Raw genomic sequence first — 16,049 nt, 5'->3', positions numbered from 1 at the left:
AAACCGAGCAAAATGAATAAGAAATCACCAGTCAACTCTTAAGACGCTTATGTTTTTGTGTTACGTTTTACATATCTCAAACAGAGAGATAAGCTATCCCCTGGAGACGATAATAAAATGACCACAGTGGTCTGAAGGGATTACACCGTTGTTATATATACATCCCGCTTGTGTCTATGTAACCACTGGGTTGCTAGTTGCTCCCCTCCGGTTTTAACCGCGTCGAGATAATAAGAATGTTTCAATGACTGCGCTGTATTTTGAATGAAATGGTTCTCCCGTCACTCACTGTGACACCGAGCCAGTCTTCTGCCTGAAAACGCGCCGCGATTGGCGCATGTTCGCCTAGGAATAAACGCCGCGACGCGATTGGCCGACAGCTGTGAAAGGGGTGGGACGGACTGTCAAGATTAGCAAACCGCTGCAGGTAAAAGGAAGGAGCGACAGAAGACAGCCAACATTTATCTTTGCAAGAAAGCGAAGAGTGTGGTGGAAATGTGACTTTTGTTTTCTCCTCACCTCCGTGCGGCACAACTCTAGCGGCGACGGCTTTTAGTTTTTTTGGAGTCGGGACGAGAGCACCAACACCTTCGGCGCCTTGGAAGAAAGTGTCGCTGTGTCAACCATCGTTTGGCTCCCGGGCACGCTTTGTAACAACGAGCAACTTGGACAGCTGCGTGTTTTCCATACAGCTATCGACAAAGAATGAAAGCAGTCAAAAGAGGTGAGCTCTACTCGTCTTTTGCCGTGTCCGTTTCTCGCCAGCGGAGTGTCTGCCTACGAGCCCCTGCGTGGCTTTTCGCTGTTGACTCTGGCTGGTATGCGGGGGTTTTTGTTGCGAGCAAATGCAGCGTGTGTTTGTGTTGAAATTTGGAGGGACAGCTAGCCAGCTAGTTATCTCTGGAGGCAGGCATGGTGTCCATCTGGCGGAGCGACATGCGGGGAGGCTGTGCGTCCCTGCTCGCCTCCTTTTGTGCCTTCCACATGGCTAATTTACCCGTTTTCCCTCCAGGTTGGTCATGTTTTATTTTATGCAAGTAGTGGGGGTTTTTGTTTTGTATTTTGAAATGCATCCTAATTTCTCTAACAAAGCGGTCTGTTGTGCATAGCTGGGCGATCATTTTTTTCTTTTTACGGTCTCAGCAGCCTGAGGCCGTGACCATGTATTAAACTTTTTTACTTTTTCAAGGCTTTCCAAGGCGACCCCGAGCTCCAGATGCCTACAAAGGTAGAGAGGACATTTTGTAAACACAAGTTGATCAGCGTGATGCTGATGTGACAAGCTGGCCTATCGGAATGAAACCTTACTAAGCCAGCCCTGCACTGAATTGTATTTGCTTGCTGTCAGTAAGATAGTTTGGAGAGTTTTTTTTGTTGTAGATCTTAAAGGGTCCGTGCCGTGAGCCAGTGGAGTTGTAGTATCACGTACGTCACGCCTCTTCGGGGCACTGCAGGGAATGCCTCAAATCTCTGTCAAGCGAGAAGTCCTGTTTTTTTGTCAGACCCAGTTTGACCACATTAAGGCTGTTTTTTGAAATATCTATCCTATTCATAGAGTCGGGCTGTCTGAAATGTTTTTATTAATAGTAATAGCTGTTTTATTTCCCTCCTGCCCTTTTTGTTGAATCGGCTCGAGGTGCTTTGCATTGTCAATAGATTCCTGGGCCACTAGCTACTGTGATGTTGATATGGCCACAATGTCTTTGTGAGGACAGGCGCTACCCCCGGGGGTCAGGTTTCACCCAGCCCCACAGAAGGACATTTACTGCATTCACTTGCCCACCCCTGGGATCAGGCATGCTCCATTTTGAGGGGAGATTCCCTCCAGTGCCAACCATAAGTCTTTTTTTGCAAGGCATGTGTAGCACAATATCACAAAGCTCTTGTAAATCTGTTTGTTACTATGTAATAGTTAAAAAAATAGCAGTAAACAAGTACTGTTACTTTTATGTCCTTGATCAAACGGTTACCTTCCTTTAATGTTTGTTTACCTGGTGTCTGAAGAACTGTGCCTAAACCACACCATGCATGAGCCAGAATAAGTGATGGGTAACATCAGAATCAGAATACTTTATAAGGACTACCTCCTACAAACCAAGTCAGCCAGGGGTGTAAAAGTCAAAGTGACTGACGTCTTGCCTATTTTCTCTCAGCTCTCACAGAGGATACTTGCCCGGAGCGTGAGGAGCACACCTCAGCGGACAGCGATGATGGCTCCCCGCTCGACCTGTCAGGAAGGGGACTCTCTGGGAAGCGCCGTCGCCGTGGTAACCTGCCCAAGGAGGCGGTGCAGATTCTCAAGAGCTGGCTGTACGAGCACCGCTTCAACGCCTACCCTTCAGAGCAGGAGAAACAAAGTCTGTCGAGCCAAACCAGCCTCACGGTGCTGCAGGTAAGGAGCAGGTTTTCATTTATTGATTTATTCTTTTCACTCGCGAGAGAAACTTGCATCAGAGGCACGACGCTACGTCTGTTAGTACAAACAAGTGTGACGCGTATGTGGCTGATGATGTCTGATGGATTGTGCATGTAAATCTAAAAGCACTTGCTGCTTTAACTGCTCTTTCTGATTGTGAACAAGTGAAAGCAAAACAATAGTTGAATGTTAGTGGAATGTATGCATTGTACTAAAGAGAATAGCATTTTTCCCAGCCTTCCTTTTTTTACTTTGTTGCATCAGTGGTAGACGTTTCCTCTTTCCCTCCCAACACGTAGGCATGCACAGACAGGCTGCATTAGATAAGGCATTTGCAGATCAGTATGAGGCTGCAGCAGAGTTTCTTGTTATGTAGTCAGTTCACTGGAATGCCTTTGACTGGCTTCTCTGTGGCTCAGCATATTTGAGCTCAAACCTTCATTGCTGCCAGCTGTATGGGGGCACTCACGCCTTGTCTTGTCATGTGAGAGGCTGTACCACTAGAGGGAGTGGTGCTTGGGTACAGGTTTAGGTGAAGAAACGTTGCTGTTTGCGTCAGTTGTCTGACACTTCTTTTAGGCTGGTAAGCAGAAAATATTGGTTCTTCTCATACCTGAAATCTACAGTTTTTGTATTTATTTTCCCAGATCTGTAACTGGTTCATCAACGCACGTCGCCGCCTGCTCCCTGACCTGCTTCGCAAGGATGGCAAAGATCCCACCAAGTTCACCATCTCTCGCAAGGTTGTAGGTAGAAATGAGGGCCACTCCTCTCCCAACCCATTGCCGGAGCGCCCATCTGTCATTCATTCTGCCCCTGTTTTCGACCTCGGTGTTCTCGGAAGCACAGCAACAGCTATTCTGACAGGAGCAGGTTACCCTGGTAAGGAAGTGTCAGTCCAGGCACTGATGAAGCTGGATGCACAAAGTCTGCTGATGAAAGTGAAAGAACAGGGGCCTTATTTGGCAAGTCTTGCCAGCAGAAATACAGCAGCTAGCACCACCAATGGCCTCTTCAACACACCTCCACCAACTCCTCCAGATCAATGCGCTCCCCCGGACTTTAGTGCTTTGCGCCTCCTCGCAGATGTAGCTGCGCAGAAAGCTATAGAGCTGGAAAACGAAATGAAGCTGAAGAGCCAGAATAAACCCACAGAGACTGAACAAGCAGAGTCACAGAGCAGCACTTGTAACCGAGAGATAGGCCTCACACCTCCTCCAGAAGACAACCAACAAGTCTTGGATCCTTCCAGGGTGCAGCATCTAATGGAGACAGCTATGACCGTTCCAGCATCAGATGTGCCTTCGGGAAAGGATTCGGTGCCTGCGAGTACAGAAGCATCTCTTCCAGTCCCAGCTCCAGTCTTTTTCTCAGCTCCAGGGATATCACCTCTTCATATGAATAAAGTCATCGTTTGCCACATAGAGCAGGATCAGCCTCAACTTCTTACAGCCCATCTGCCAACCATGATGCCAGTACCTGCCTTAGTCTTAAAACAGCAAGATCCTCACAAACCAGTAGCTGCTCCAGCCTCACCAGCTTTAGCCTTCAGCTCAGTTGCAACTCCGTTGTCCACTACATGTCCTGCAAGTGTGCCGGGCTCAGTGCCATCCCCAGTCCTTCTGCCAGTCACAAATGTATCTTCCGTCTCTGCAAATCAGGAGTTATCCACAAATGTAGCTGTTGTTCCACCCACCAGAGGAATACCACTTCAGCTGCCATGTCCCAGGTCCCCCTCAACTCCAGTTGCAGTAGCATGCCCACTGCCATCTTCAGCTGTCATGTCTTCTGAAGCCCCAGTTACAAGCCCAGCATCAGCCTCTGCCCAGGTTTCAGCCGCTGCCTCAGTTTCGCCCCAGTCCGCATCCATCACACCTCCTCTTGGCCTCAGTTCCCAGCACACCGCCTCCCAGCAGCCCACGTCCCCGAGCAGTACCAGCACAAGTAGCAGTAGTTCACAGAGGAATTCAGCTTCTGTGCCCCGTGTTTGGAGCATGGTCACCAGGCAAAGCCGCTCCCTGGGGAAAACCCCCATTAGTGCCGTGTGGGGCCCACTGCACCCGGTGAGTGAAACTGTCAACTAGGAGCTCTTTTAAAAATATATATATATATAGTTGTGTAGACCAAACACTAATTTTAGTATGGACAACACTATATTGGAGAATGTATTATTATTATTTTTATTTTTTTTTATTCATCACCAGTACGTTTTGATATGATTTTTAAACCTGAGCCTGTAGAATGTGCAGCGGGGAATTAGTTAATCAGATGTGCAAACTGGGATGAAGTAAAGTAACCAACATAATGGTACTTATAAAATAGAAAAAGAGATGGGAAAGAGACTGTGTTTATTATGCTGTTTGACAACAGAAGGGGGTTTTCTTAAATCACTTTCATAATGAACATTCCTGTAGCGTAAATGCAAAAAAAATTTTTTATGTTTGTTTTGTTTTTTAACCTCTTACCATTTTTACCAGGATGTATTGATCGCCCACTTTTTGGTGTAATTGGCACCACCAGCAAAGTTGGCCTCTTTAGTAGCAGTACTGGATTTTATTGAATGTACAAAAGACACTGACTGCGAAACATCCACTCCCCTCTAGGATAAAAATGAGGGCATGGTTTTGTTTTAATATTCACATCACCATCTTCTTAGTTTAGTGCAATGTGTTTATTTTTTATTATTATTATTATTATTATTCATTTTTTTTGGGATGAGAGAAACTGATTTTTACAGCAGCAAGCTCGGACCCTTTCATAATGTATTCCTGTTGTTTTAGTTAAAAGGGGAGTGACTTGTTGTGTCAACTTTCTGCGAAGTAAATGCTTTTTTTTTTTTTTTTTTTTTTTTCTACAGTTATATCTGTAGTTTTAATTAAAATCAGTATTATAGTGATTTAGCCAAAAACATGTTTTTCTTCTAGGCAATCATCTGTTAACATGAAGCCCTCACAACTCCACGACGCATTCAGTTTAGTGAGAGAAATGGTGCTTTTATGGTTTATAATATTTATGGTTTCTATGTTCCCATTTTATTCAGCAGATATTTCTCTGTGCACATAGGTTCTCTGCAAAGCAAATGTACCACACTCAGTAGCTGACTTTTTGTATATTTAATGTTCTAGTATTTCCTCATCTGTGATTTCCACTTTTATTTACAAATGGTTTCTATAGACTTTCTAATCATAAAGTTTTAGTTTCCATGAAACTGTAATAGGATGAACCACAATTTGTGGCTAAATGCCATCTCAACTTTTAACAGTAGCAGTGTTTGTGGGAAAGTTACATTTGTATGAGAATAATGCTGTAGCAAAAGTTAATCTACAATACTATCATGTTTACCAGTGTTACCGAGCTGTGTTTAGCTCAAACGGTTAGGTTTATTCTGCGTTTTTGTTTAAATAAATGTGTGGGTTGTAAATGTTGTCATACTGCCAAGCATCGACCATCACAATCATTCCTAGAAAAAAAAAAAAAAATTTCTTTTTTTTTCTTTCCTGTCTTGCTCTTGTCAGATATGAACATGGGAAAATGGTCATACATTTTTTACTGTTGTTGTTTTGTTTGTTTTTTTTGTTTCCTCACTGCCACTTGTATTTCAGGATTTAGATTTTTCTTTTTAAGGCTTTATTTTGTTCAGGTATTCTGTCTGATGTGCATTTATACCTCAATTTACAAAAGTCATGTCAGACTTGGGTCATGTCAAGGATATTAAGTATTAAACGCAATCTTTCTTTCTTTTCTTTTTTTTTTTTTTTCTTTCTTTTTTTCCATTGATGCTAAATCATGTCACTGTGAGTACACCTTAATGTTTGTAATACTGGATGGATGACTAAGGCGTTTTTGTTTAATGGCAGTGCTTTATATTAAGTTTCCTATGATGTGCTTTTTTTTTTTTTTTTTTTTTTTTTTTTTTTTGATGTTTTGACTTAAGCTTTATAACTGTGTGGCCTCTGTAGAGCTACATGCATTCAAAACGTGATCATTCAATTTCATGTGACTCGCAACTGACTGCTGGTAGTATGGCTGACTGTTGTGCCTTAAACCTACAACTGATTAAGATGTCTCATTTTATATTAAAGACTTAAACAGTCTGTGCAATATATGCCTTAAATTTAAAATGTCTTGTCTTTTTTTTTTTTTTTTCTTCTTTTTTTGTATGAGCCTTTCAAGGAAATAAAATTTCAAAACTGTTTATAAATGTTTCATTTGTCTTTGTTTTGCTTCTGAAAGCAAATTGATCACTTGTGAGTTCCTTCTGTGCAGTAGTGGGGTTGACCTCGATTTCTTCAAACATCTTGGCTAAAATTCAGAAATTTAAAAACCTTTGAAGCTGCTTTTAAAGGTTTAAATATCGAAGTTTCTAACTTGCAATCTGTCTATCATTGTGAGATGTTTCGTTTAAAAAAAACAAACAAAAAACAGGAAGCATTCTTTTTTTTACTTTTAGCAAATTAAAATGTTTATTTTAGCCCATCTACTACTGTGTGTGTGTGTGTGTGTGTGTGCGCACATGTACTCCCAGATATGTTTTTAATCTAAACGAGTAAAAATATGATTCTGTAGGGTTTATGGTGGCACTTGTCTTTATATACAGAGGCAAGAAGTTTTATTACAATTGGACCAATTTAATGGGACAAATTGATTTGCTGTTGAGGAAAATCTTTATTTTACTGTCCAGATGTTATAATAGCAACCCGACACCTAGATTTCTTCTGGTCTATGATATGAGATTTAAAAATTTAAGCAACTAGAAAGGGGTGGGGGGGGTTGCAACATACAACAGCTCATGCATATTTGTTTCTGTTCATATGCAAGTCATGTAAACATAGCTGGGATGTCATATTTCTCAAAATGAATCCAATGTTTCTTTCTGTCCTACCTCAAAGGCTCAGCCTAACAAGCAGAGAAAAAAAGTGTTACATTTTAATCAAATTTATTAAAAACTGGTACATTCTCTTTAAACCCCTGATAAAGACACAAAACAACCAAAAACCATTCATGTCAGTAAATGTGTTAGTGAATATGTACTTATTTAGTTAACGCTGCAACATGAAGTAGCTGTAAGTAAATATTTATTGGTTGCATTCCAGCTCAATTTAAGTATCTGGCAGTTATGTAAAGCACAATACTGTACTGCAGCTTTGTAGGAAAAAAAGCGCTGTCATGAAATGCTAGAAATGTTTGAATGCAGGCATGGTGCAATATTTTAAAAATACGCCGAACACACTCTCCACTCACTTTATTTGCCTGAGAAATTTCGAAACTGAATTCCTTCAACAACACAGACATACCCGATCCTTTAACAAATACACACAACCAGCTGACGGGAGGATGATCTCACTTTTGACTGCCATTCCTAGTGACCATTTCAACTACAGGAAATATTTGCACCACATTTGATTGTCTAAACCGAATAAAAATGATGAAAGGTCAGGTTTTTTTTTTCTTTAATCTGTTTTCATCATACAAGGATATATATTAGACAGAAAAGGAGACAAGTTGCGCAGGTGTGGTAGCTAACTGGCAGGAAGAGGTAAACATGGCTGGTATTGTATGAAGTACGTCAAATGGCCTCTGCACAAATACACAGATCTGCTTAATGCATCTCCAAAATCCAATCATGTTGTCTACAAAGGCCAGAAAAACTGCAGTCAATATGGATGAAGACAGGTGCAACATCTGGAATGATGTTTAAATGTAAAAAACAAAAAAGTGGATCTCAAATTACTTCAGACATGCCACCCTTGTTAAACATGTAGGTATTTAAATGTACAATAATTTATTTCTGCCATTTTATAAAAGATATACTTCAGTCCTACATGAATTCCTTTCAAATCTGCAAGATTGACAAAGACAGGAGCTACAGATGGATTTGTGGTGCAGCATGTGTGCAGGGGGGAGGCCAGAGGCAGTCATTTTCTCCCTCTACTCGTCATCCTTGTCTTTGGCGCCATGTTTGAGGATGCGGGTGAACTCTGCATAGTTGAAGTTGCCCTTCTTGTCGATGGGAGCCTCCCGAAATAGCTCGTCCACTTCTTCATCTGTGAAGCGGTCACCCATGGTGGTCAGCAGCTCTCTCAAATGGTCCTCGTGGATCACACCTTGGACGTGGAGAATTGAGAGGGGAGTTAATGATCCGAGCCCTGGCAGAGTGAAACGGGATTTGTGCGTGTGTGTACAAGATGCGTATTGACCCACCAGATCCCTCCTCATCAAAGCAGGCAAAGGCATTGCGGATGACATCCTCGGGGTCTGTTCCATTGAGCCTCTCTCCAAACATGGTAAGGAACATGGTGAAGTTAATGGGCCCTGGTGCTTCGCTCATCATCCCCTCCAGATATTCATCAGAAGGGTTCTTACCTGAGGAAGAATATCGTCACATGCATCCATCGCTCATCTAGGAATTAACATCTTGTTGTCTGATAATAAGAAATAATCGGCCCAAACCAGCAAGTGTGGATGAACATTTAAGTGTCACTTATAGTTAGTTTACCTGGAATCACAGGTCTTTGCTATTCTTGTTGTGGTCCTTACATACTCAACCCAAGATCCATTTTAATTGCACATTTTCCTGCTTTTGGTAATCCTGTTTTAATAAACATTTCAAGTATTCTTTCGTACTCTTATGTACAATTTGAAGTGGTAATGACTTCCACCTCAACACCCCTCTAAAAATCAACGTTTTCTGTATATTATTTGATTCAACTTTCAGCCATGTGAATCTCCTTTCTGTTGCAAATCCTATTTAACAAGTATATTGACTAAAATCGCAAAAGTGTCTTTAATATAGTCAGTGTTGGTCAAGTTACTTGAAAAAAGTAATCAGTAACTAATTACTGATTACTTCCCCAAACAAGTAATCCCGTTACTTTACTGATTACTTATTTTCAAAAGTAATTAATTACTTGGTTACTTTTTAAAAACACAATTTACAACCTGAATAGGTGATAAAGCGATAGATCTTTCAGCCCAATTCTAATTTTTCTACATAATCCATCATATAAAATGTAATCAAATGGAAAAGTCTCTTTTTAAAATTTAACGGGAGGTCGAGACCTACTACAGCCGGGAGGAACACCGCTTTCCCGGCACATCGTGCCTCAACCTCCCGGTCGGCTTCAAGCCGCCATCCGAAGAATGCGGCTAAAAGTTTTGCGAGATCTCGCAAAACTAACTCGGGATCTCGCAAAAGTCCGTCTTAATTTTTTTTCTCCCATGTCCCCTGCGGGGCTCCGTATTTAACTTCATGCATCAAGAAAACATTTAATTATATGCAACATTCTCTGACTTGAATAAATTAGTTTAACATTTAAATCTATTTTCTGCACATTCCGGCACATAAAATAAAATATTTTTTGTGTTTACACTCAGTCTTTCAAATAGATGCAAGTAAAACACAGCAGTAAATAAATAAAATCAAAGACTAGCGGTCCTTTTGCTCTATTTTCACCTGTAAAGCAGGAGTAGGGTAGGCGGAGGTTTGCCCTGGTGCAGGTGTGCCGCAGCGGTCAGTGGAAGAATCCGCGAGTTTCTCTGTGAGTTTCCCATTACGTCATAGCGCACTCGGTGCTTGCTTGGAAGTTTAGGGGTTGTTTTTGCTGTAAAAAGAAGTTTTCTTCCCACGCACGATGGACACTAATGTTTTTGTCACTTTTTATGGAATCAAACTCAAAGTAAGGTCAGTACTTCCACGCTTTAAACGCTGCACGCTCATACTCTCTCCTGCACTTGATATTTGATCCATTGTTGATCTGCACACAGCTGTTGCCACGAACGTCGCACTCGCTTACGTCACTGTCATGAGACATTCTCGCAAAAAGATTCACGGTTTTAGTAACGCAGTAACGCAGCGTTCCTACGGGAAAGTAACGGTAATCTAATTACCGTTTTTGCAATAGTAATCCCTTACTTTACTCGTTACTTGAAAAAAGTAATCGGATTACAGTAACGCGTTACTGCCCATCTCTGAATATAGTACAGTTGGCAACCTTGTCATACTTGCACTTCTTATTAAACTTAACAGAGTATGGACTGATCCCAGATTACCATGCATCTCATTTGCACTGGTTCTGTACTGCAGTGCAAAGTGTGCAGCTACTATTTGATTTCTTTTGACGAAGCACTGGACTCGATCACACTGCAGTAACCAAAACTGTGTCAGAACTAATGCATTTAGACCCAGTTTTAAGTATTTGATCTCTGTTACAGTTACTATGTTACACTTCATTTTGGGATTATTTAACATATTTATTTTTTAATTAAAAAGGCACATTTGACTAGCTAAAGCCTCAGTCTTATATCTTAATATATATGTATTAAAAGGGCTGTTCCAGTACTTTGGCGCTGAACTTCCACACACTTGGAAAACATTTTTCTGATTCCCTAATTTTTCACTCTCTTTCTGATCTCCCTGCCTAAACTTGGAAAACAGAAATAACCCTGACAACATCATCACCATCATCTCTGGCAATCACCAGAACTGCAGTTTTGCTAATCCTCCAGTTTTATAATGTGGAAAAAACAATGCCCTCAATTCCTAAGGGAAGTTCCTCTTACAAGTAAAATGTGACCTGTTTAGTAGTATATATTTTGTCACGTCTATAAATGTAACACTGTTTACCCAGAGAGGCCAACATGTCATGCAGATCTTCCTTGTCGATGAAACCATCTCTGTTCTGGTCGATCATGTTGAACGCCTCTTTAAACTCCTGAATCTGAGACTGATCAAACATAGCAAAGACATTGGAGGTGGCTCTCTGCGGGCGCTTCTTGGTGGTCTTTCCCTTGGCACGTTTGCTCGACATGGTGGCGTCTGGATCTGGACCTGTGCACATATTCGTAAATTAGATAAAAGCGTTGTAACCCCCAAAGACATTATACAAAGAGAGAGCAGTCTTTTTTTTTCTTTTTTTTTTTTTTTTACAGCGAATGAATTGTGAATTAATGACACGCGGTAGTAACATCACCTTAGTTACCCAGCTCAAGATGTCGTACTTCTTTGGGACTCGACCACATTTATCTACTCTTTTCCTGCACAAACCTGCCTGTCCCTCTATTCTCCGCATCCTATTGCACGTTGGCTCCAACACAATCAAACAATTGAACACACTCACATGCGCAGACAAATGGAAAATCCCTGCAGACCCTGACACGAGTGGCAGGTTTAATTCTGGAAGGAGATTGAGTTAGCTGCTGCTTGTACTGTGAAGACATGTCATTTTCACACTCATCTCAGCACCTGACATTTAGCGAGACTGCGATTCCCTCTCTAGGGGAAGTGAGAGAAAGAAATTTACCAGCATGGGGGCAAGCTGAAAAAAAAGAAAGGAAAAGAAATGACAAACCAACCCCCACACACACCACCTAATGTACATAATGCCAATTCTCTTATGGTTTAATGATGATGTGGATAATGGTGTCAAACTCCACATAATGTGCCTATAATTTACATAATTTTTATATCCATCAAACCTTTTGGTGACTTGTGCCTTATAGATCAGACCATTGCCACCCTGGAAGAGACTGCTCCCATAAGATTAGACACGTTTCATCACAGGATGTGAAATACAAGAGTGAGTCAGTGACAGCTCATTGCAACTTGTGCAGCCTGAGAAAACAGACAGAATGTAGCATCGCGTCTTTTCTTCATCAGCGTCATGTGATTCTATTAGAGTGATTAGAACAATAGCAAGGGAGCATTTCTGTTTATTTTCAACTCTTCTGTTCTAGACATCATACTAGAATAAACTTCCCAAACACTGACTAATACATCTTGTGTCAAGAAATGCTACCTAACAATGATTACGAAAATAGAAAAGCAGTACAGTAACGGTCAATCAGCAACGCACAGACACACTGTTTGTTCTTTCAGCATGTGCTGGTTCTCTATATCGGCTCTCAGTCATCAAAAATAAATAAATAAATAAATAAAAAAATACAGTAGGCTGTGCATATTTCCACAGCAGACAGCAAGTTTTGTTTAACTGCTCAGATAATATGAAAAGCTTTTTTTAGTTTCTCCTCACATGAATCTGTCGATAAGTTGGCCAAACTGCTTTAGCATTGGTTTAAATGTGTGTACTTAACAACTCTGTGCAGAAAAGGTGAACACAATTCAGTGTTTGTTTGGTTTTTTGTTTTTGAGACAAAATGAACTATAATCCCTTTATTTAATTGCATGCTTTAATGGCTACGTGCATTCTTCACTGCTCCATTTTCACAAAAGGTAATGCCTCTGTAACAGTGTCATCGTATTTAAAGGGCTGGGCTAGTCTTAAATTTCTGCGTCTCCTGTGCATTTTGCCAGCATGATTCATAAAAGGCTTCACCGAAAAGCATGTGAAGACAGGTTTGCCTATCTAACTGGTCCTTTATCTTTTTAAAACTAAATATAAAAAGGTTCTTCTTGTGTTGATTTCTATACAGATGAATGCACTGTGATAGAATTTGAATTTTTATTGCCAATGCAAATCAGGATGTCCGACCTAGGCTCTGCCCCAAGTTTCCAAATGGCTAACATTTACATAAAGACATAAAAATCCAGATATGGATCTGCATGCTTGGGTTCCCGCTAAAAATGGTACAGGAAGGGTGTTTATACAACTGTGTGCCAAGTGAAGCAGAGACACACACACTCTCATTCCCTCTTTCATCACAGACACGTGTTGGATTAATCCTTCCTTTCATTTGGCTACTGTTTGGCTGGTTCAGTCCCATTGTGTGCCAGAAAAATGAAGCAATCTGGAAGGTGTGCAATTGGCCCAAAGCCTTCCCATTCTCCATCTCTCAGTCGTTGAGGAAGCTGGAAACAAAACAGTGTATAGCTCTACTTGATGGTTTCAGGAACAGAGGAATTCCTCCGCCTGATTACAGCGTCTCCCTCCTGCCTAGATGGTAAAGTCCTCACACAACACAAAACGCTTGGATTATGCAGACACTTTGCTTAAGTCTCAAATGAAGTGGCTCAAGCGTAAACAGTCCAATGTGAGGTATGTAGTGGAAATTCGTTATCTGTATTGTGGAGTCTTGTTTGGCCTCACTGATAGAATTCTTGCAGTGTAATGAGAGAGGCTCACTGGTATGTATCTCTACATCGATATCGCTTTGAAATGAGATCCATGTAAACTTCTGACAGACTCTGTGAGAGTGAGATTATGTCATAGCTCACATTTTTAAGCTGCAATAAGACAGAACCTGGTTTCAAGTCCCTCTGTATCTGGTGCTGTAGCAACAGCTAAAAACTCCCGCATTCTCCACAGAGTGAATCAACAATGATTCATAAAGAAGCTGAAAAAACAAGTATTTTTGACAGCAACGTAAGCGTTTGGCTGACGTGCCTCAGCTCAGCTTGTGTTAACAATTGTATTTGTTCTCCGGCTGCCTCGGCTCCTCCATGGACCCTTTTATCCACCGAGGAGTGACAAAGCTTCTCTGTCCCTCTGGCCAACGAGGACAGACACCCACGCTCACACTCTGCTATCATCAAACATTCAGGCTGTCATCCCACAGCCTTACATCAGGTCGTGCAGGTCAATATTACTGAAGCGCAGACCAAGAGGCCAACGGTCAGGAATTCCAAAAGCAAACAGAGTGAAGAGAAATCTCATCGCCTATAAAAAGACATCATCAGAGGAGTGTGTGTGTGTGTGTAAGACAGTGTGAATGACACGGCTCTAAACGGGTCAGCTGCATTCAGAAATTCCCCTGTTTAATGTGCCTTGGTGATGACATGGAAGTAAGCACACATCCATACAGTTTATGCACAAATTCAGACTCTGAGATAAATAACATCTTCAAGTTTCTCCCTGTCTTTATCAAGGGATGAAAATTTCCTACTGCTCCTTCCTTGTTTCCCATTTCAGCAGCTCCCTGTAACTGTATCCTCACTTTCACCCTCGCCACTGACAGATGAGCATTGTACCCAAAAATCTACACATCAAATTCACTTGTGGCCCACCAAACAACAGCTCTAAAGCTATGTATTGTCTATTTGTTCAATCCAGGCTTAAAAACAGCTTTTATTCTCACCTTTCCTTCAAGTAGAAATGTTTGGGAGTACTTCAAACTCCTTTTGTCTGGCCCCGAAACAGCAGTGGGAAGAGAAGCAGGCACTGAAAAGTTTGCTCAAAGAGTCAGACTCCCAGTGGGTCCCTCCCCTTTCTATCCGAGCCAATGGAGAGACTGGCCTGTCCTGCACAAAGACATCCCAGGCCAGGCCATTTCTCCATACAAGGCAAAAGAATGCACAGGCTACAGCTTGCTACTGCCACAGACGCTGCTCGGGATGTTTGGGGGAAAAGGGAGAAATGACAGGAACTACGATAAGGCTGCCTTATTTAGAGAAAAGGGCCTAAACATTTAGAGGCTCTGCATGGTGGAGCGGTGGAAGCACAAGGAAAGAGAGTTGTGAGCAGTTGCAGAGCCGTTTGGGAAAGGAGTGTTTCTTTCGCAAGACCGTGGGTTTCCTTAAATAGGCAGTGTGGCTGGTCACCACAGAGGCCTGACTGCAAAAGAAACACCTTGAATGATGTCATTAAGGCAACGTCTGTTTTGTGGTCGCCTACCCATCCTGTCCATGAACAATGCTTGCTATGAAGACTAGTCTGACAACCCCTTTTCCTCACTTTTTGTCAGTTTCTATCAGGTTGTTGTCAGAGAAATATATTTTGTCTGTGTGTAACATCTTATTGTTTCTTGTTTGGTGTTGCATAATGCATTATATTTTTATGCTTTTTCGATTAATGTGGGTTTAACATTTCAAAGTTTTAAAGGATTGTTTGTCCTTTCAGTGTTGTTGCAGTGAAAATGAAGTTCTGTGATACAATCAGATTGGCTAATATAAAAGTAACAGCAGACAAAATATTAAGCACAACCAAACTTAAAATGAAGTAGAATAGCTCCATAAATTACAAAACAACTCAAACAAAATAGTTCAATAATCTATAAATTACACAAAATTAAAGGGCTCAGAAAACCAAAGTAAATTAAAGTAATAATCAAAATATAATACAATAGAATGCTATTTAAAAAGTGGAATATAATACAAAAAGGGGCTTAGTAGGGTAGTGCTACCAAGTGTTACTAAAATAACAATATTCTGCATTTACATGTATTATCTACTTTGGGGAATTTATCAACATAACATAATCTACTTTCATTTGTTTTTGTAATCTTTTAAGTTTTAATCTGTGTATATAAGGTATTAACTTCTGTATTTAGGATAAAAATTACAGACTGATCATTGTAAAGCTTGAAGATATGAATGATTTCAGGCAAAGTGAGGCAGGTTAATGAATCTCAGTGCAGGTCCATCGATGTCCTCTGCTGGACCAGTCTAGTCATGATCTCTGAAATGTTAAAAAGCCACGTATGAATTGTGTTGATTCACATTGTACATTTATGAAGATGTCAATAACAAACATTAAAGTTAATTAATTAATTGTAGTTTATCTTAAAATATAACTTTTGAAACAGTCATCTGTCCTTTTTCTTAGCTGCTTATCGGTAGAGGGTTGGAAATTATCCCCAGCATATGCTTAAAAATATGTATATCTATCTATCTATATATATATATATATATAAACATATTACCGGCATAATCTTTTCAATCCTGTACTTTTCAGGTCCTTAA

General features: G+C 40.9%; 2 protein-coding genes across 2 annotated transcripts; one reads left to right on the top strand and one right to left on the bottom strand.

Annotated features, from left to right (window-relative positions):
• Positions 1-451: 451 nt before the first annotated feature.
• On the top strand, positions 452-7,188 carry tgif2 (TGFB-induced factor homeobox 2). Its single transcript, XM_085273522.1, has 4 exons — positions 452-724; positions 2,154-2,392; positions 3,064-4,479; positions 4,894-7,188. Exons 1-4 carry the CDS (start codon positions 706-708, stop codon positions 4,921-4,923), a joined length of 1,704 nt encoding a protein of 567 aa, XP_085129648.1. The 5' UTR covers positions 452-705; the 3' UTR covers positions 4,924-7,188.
• Positions 7,189-7,643: 455 nt separating this feature from the next.
• myl9b (myosin, light chain 9b, regulatory) lies at positions 7,644-14,600 on the bottom strand. Its single transcript, XM_085273523.1, has 4 exons — positions 14,447-14,600; positions 11,040-11,243; positions 8,618-8,779; positions 7,644-8,520 (listed from the first exon to the last, which is right to left on the bottom strand). Exons 2-4 carry the CDS (start codon positions 11,221-11,223, stop codon positions 8,345-8,347), a joined length of 522 nt encoding a protein of 173 aa, XP_085129649.1. The 5' UTR covers positions 11,224-11,243; positions 14,447-14,600; the 3' UTR covers positions 7,644-8,344.
• Between the last annotated feature and the right edge of the window lie 1,449 nt (positions 14,601-16,049).

The sequence above is a fragment of the Mchenga conophoros genome, linkage group LG5 (genome assembly GCF_057382185.1).
Source record: "Mchenga conophoros isolate Kocher_MC1m ecotype Shallow Benthic linkage group LG5, M_conophoros_male_GT1.1, whole genome shotgun sequence".
NCBI classification, from domain to species: domain Eukaryota; kingdom Metazoa; phylum Chordata; class Actinopteri; order Cichliformes; family Cichlidae; genus Mchenga; species Mchenga conophoros.
This window is presented reverse-complemented; position numbering and strand designations above follow the sequence as displayed.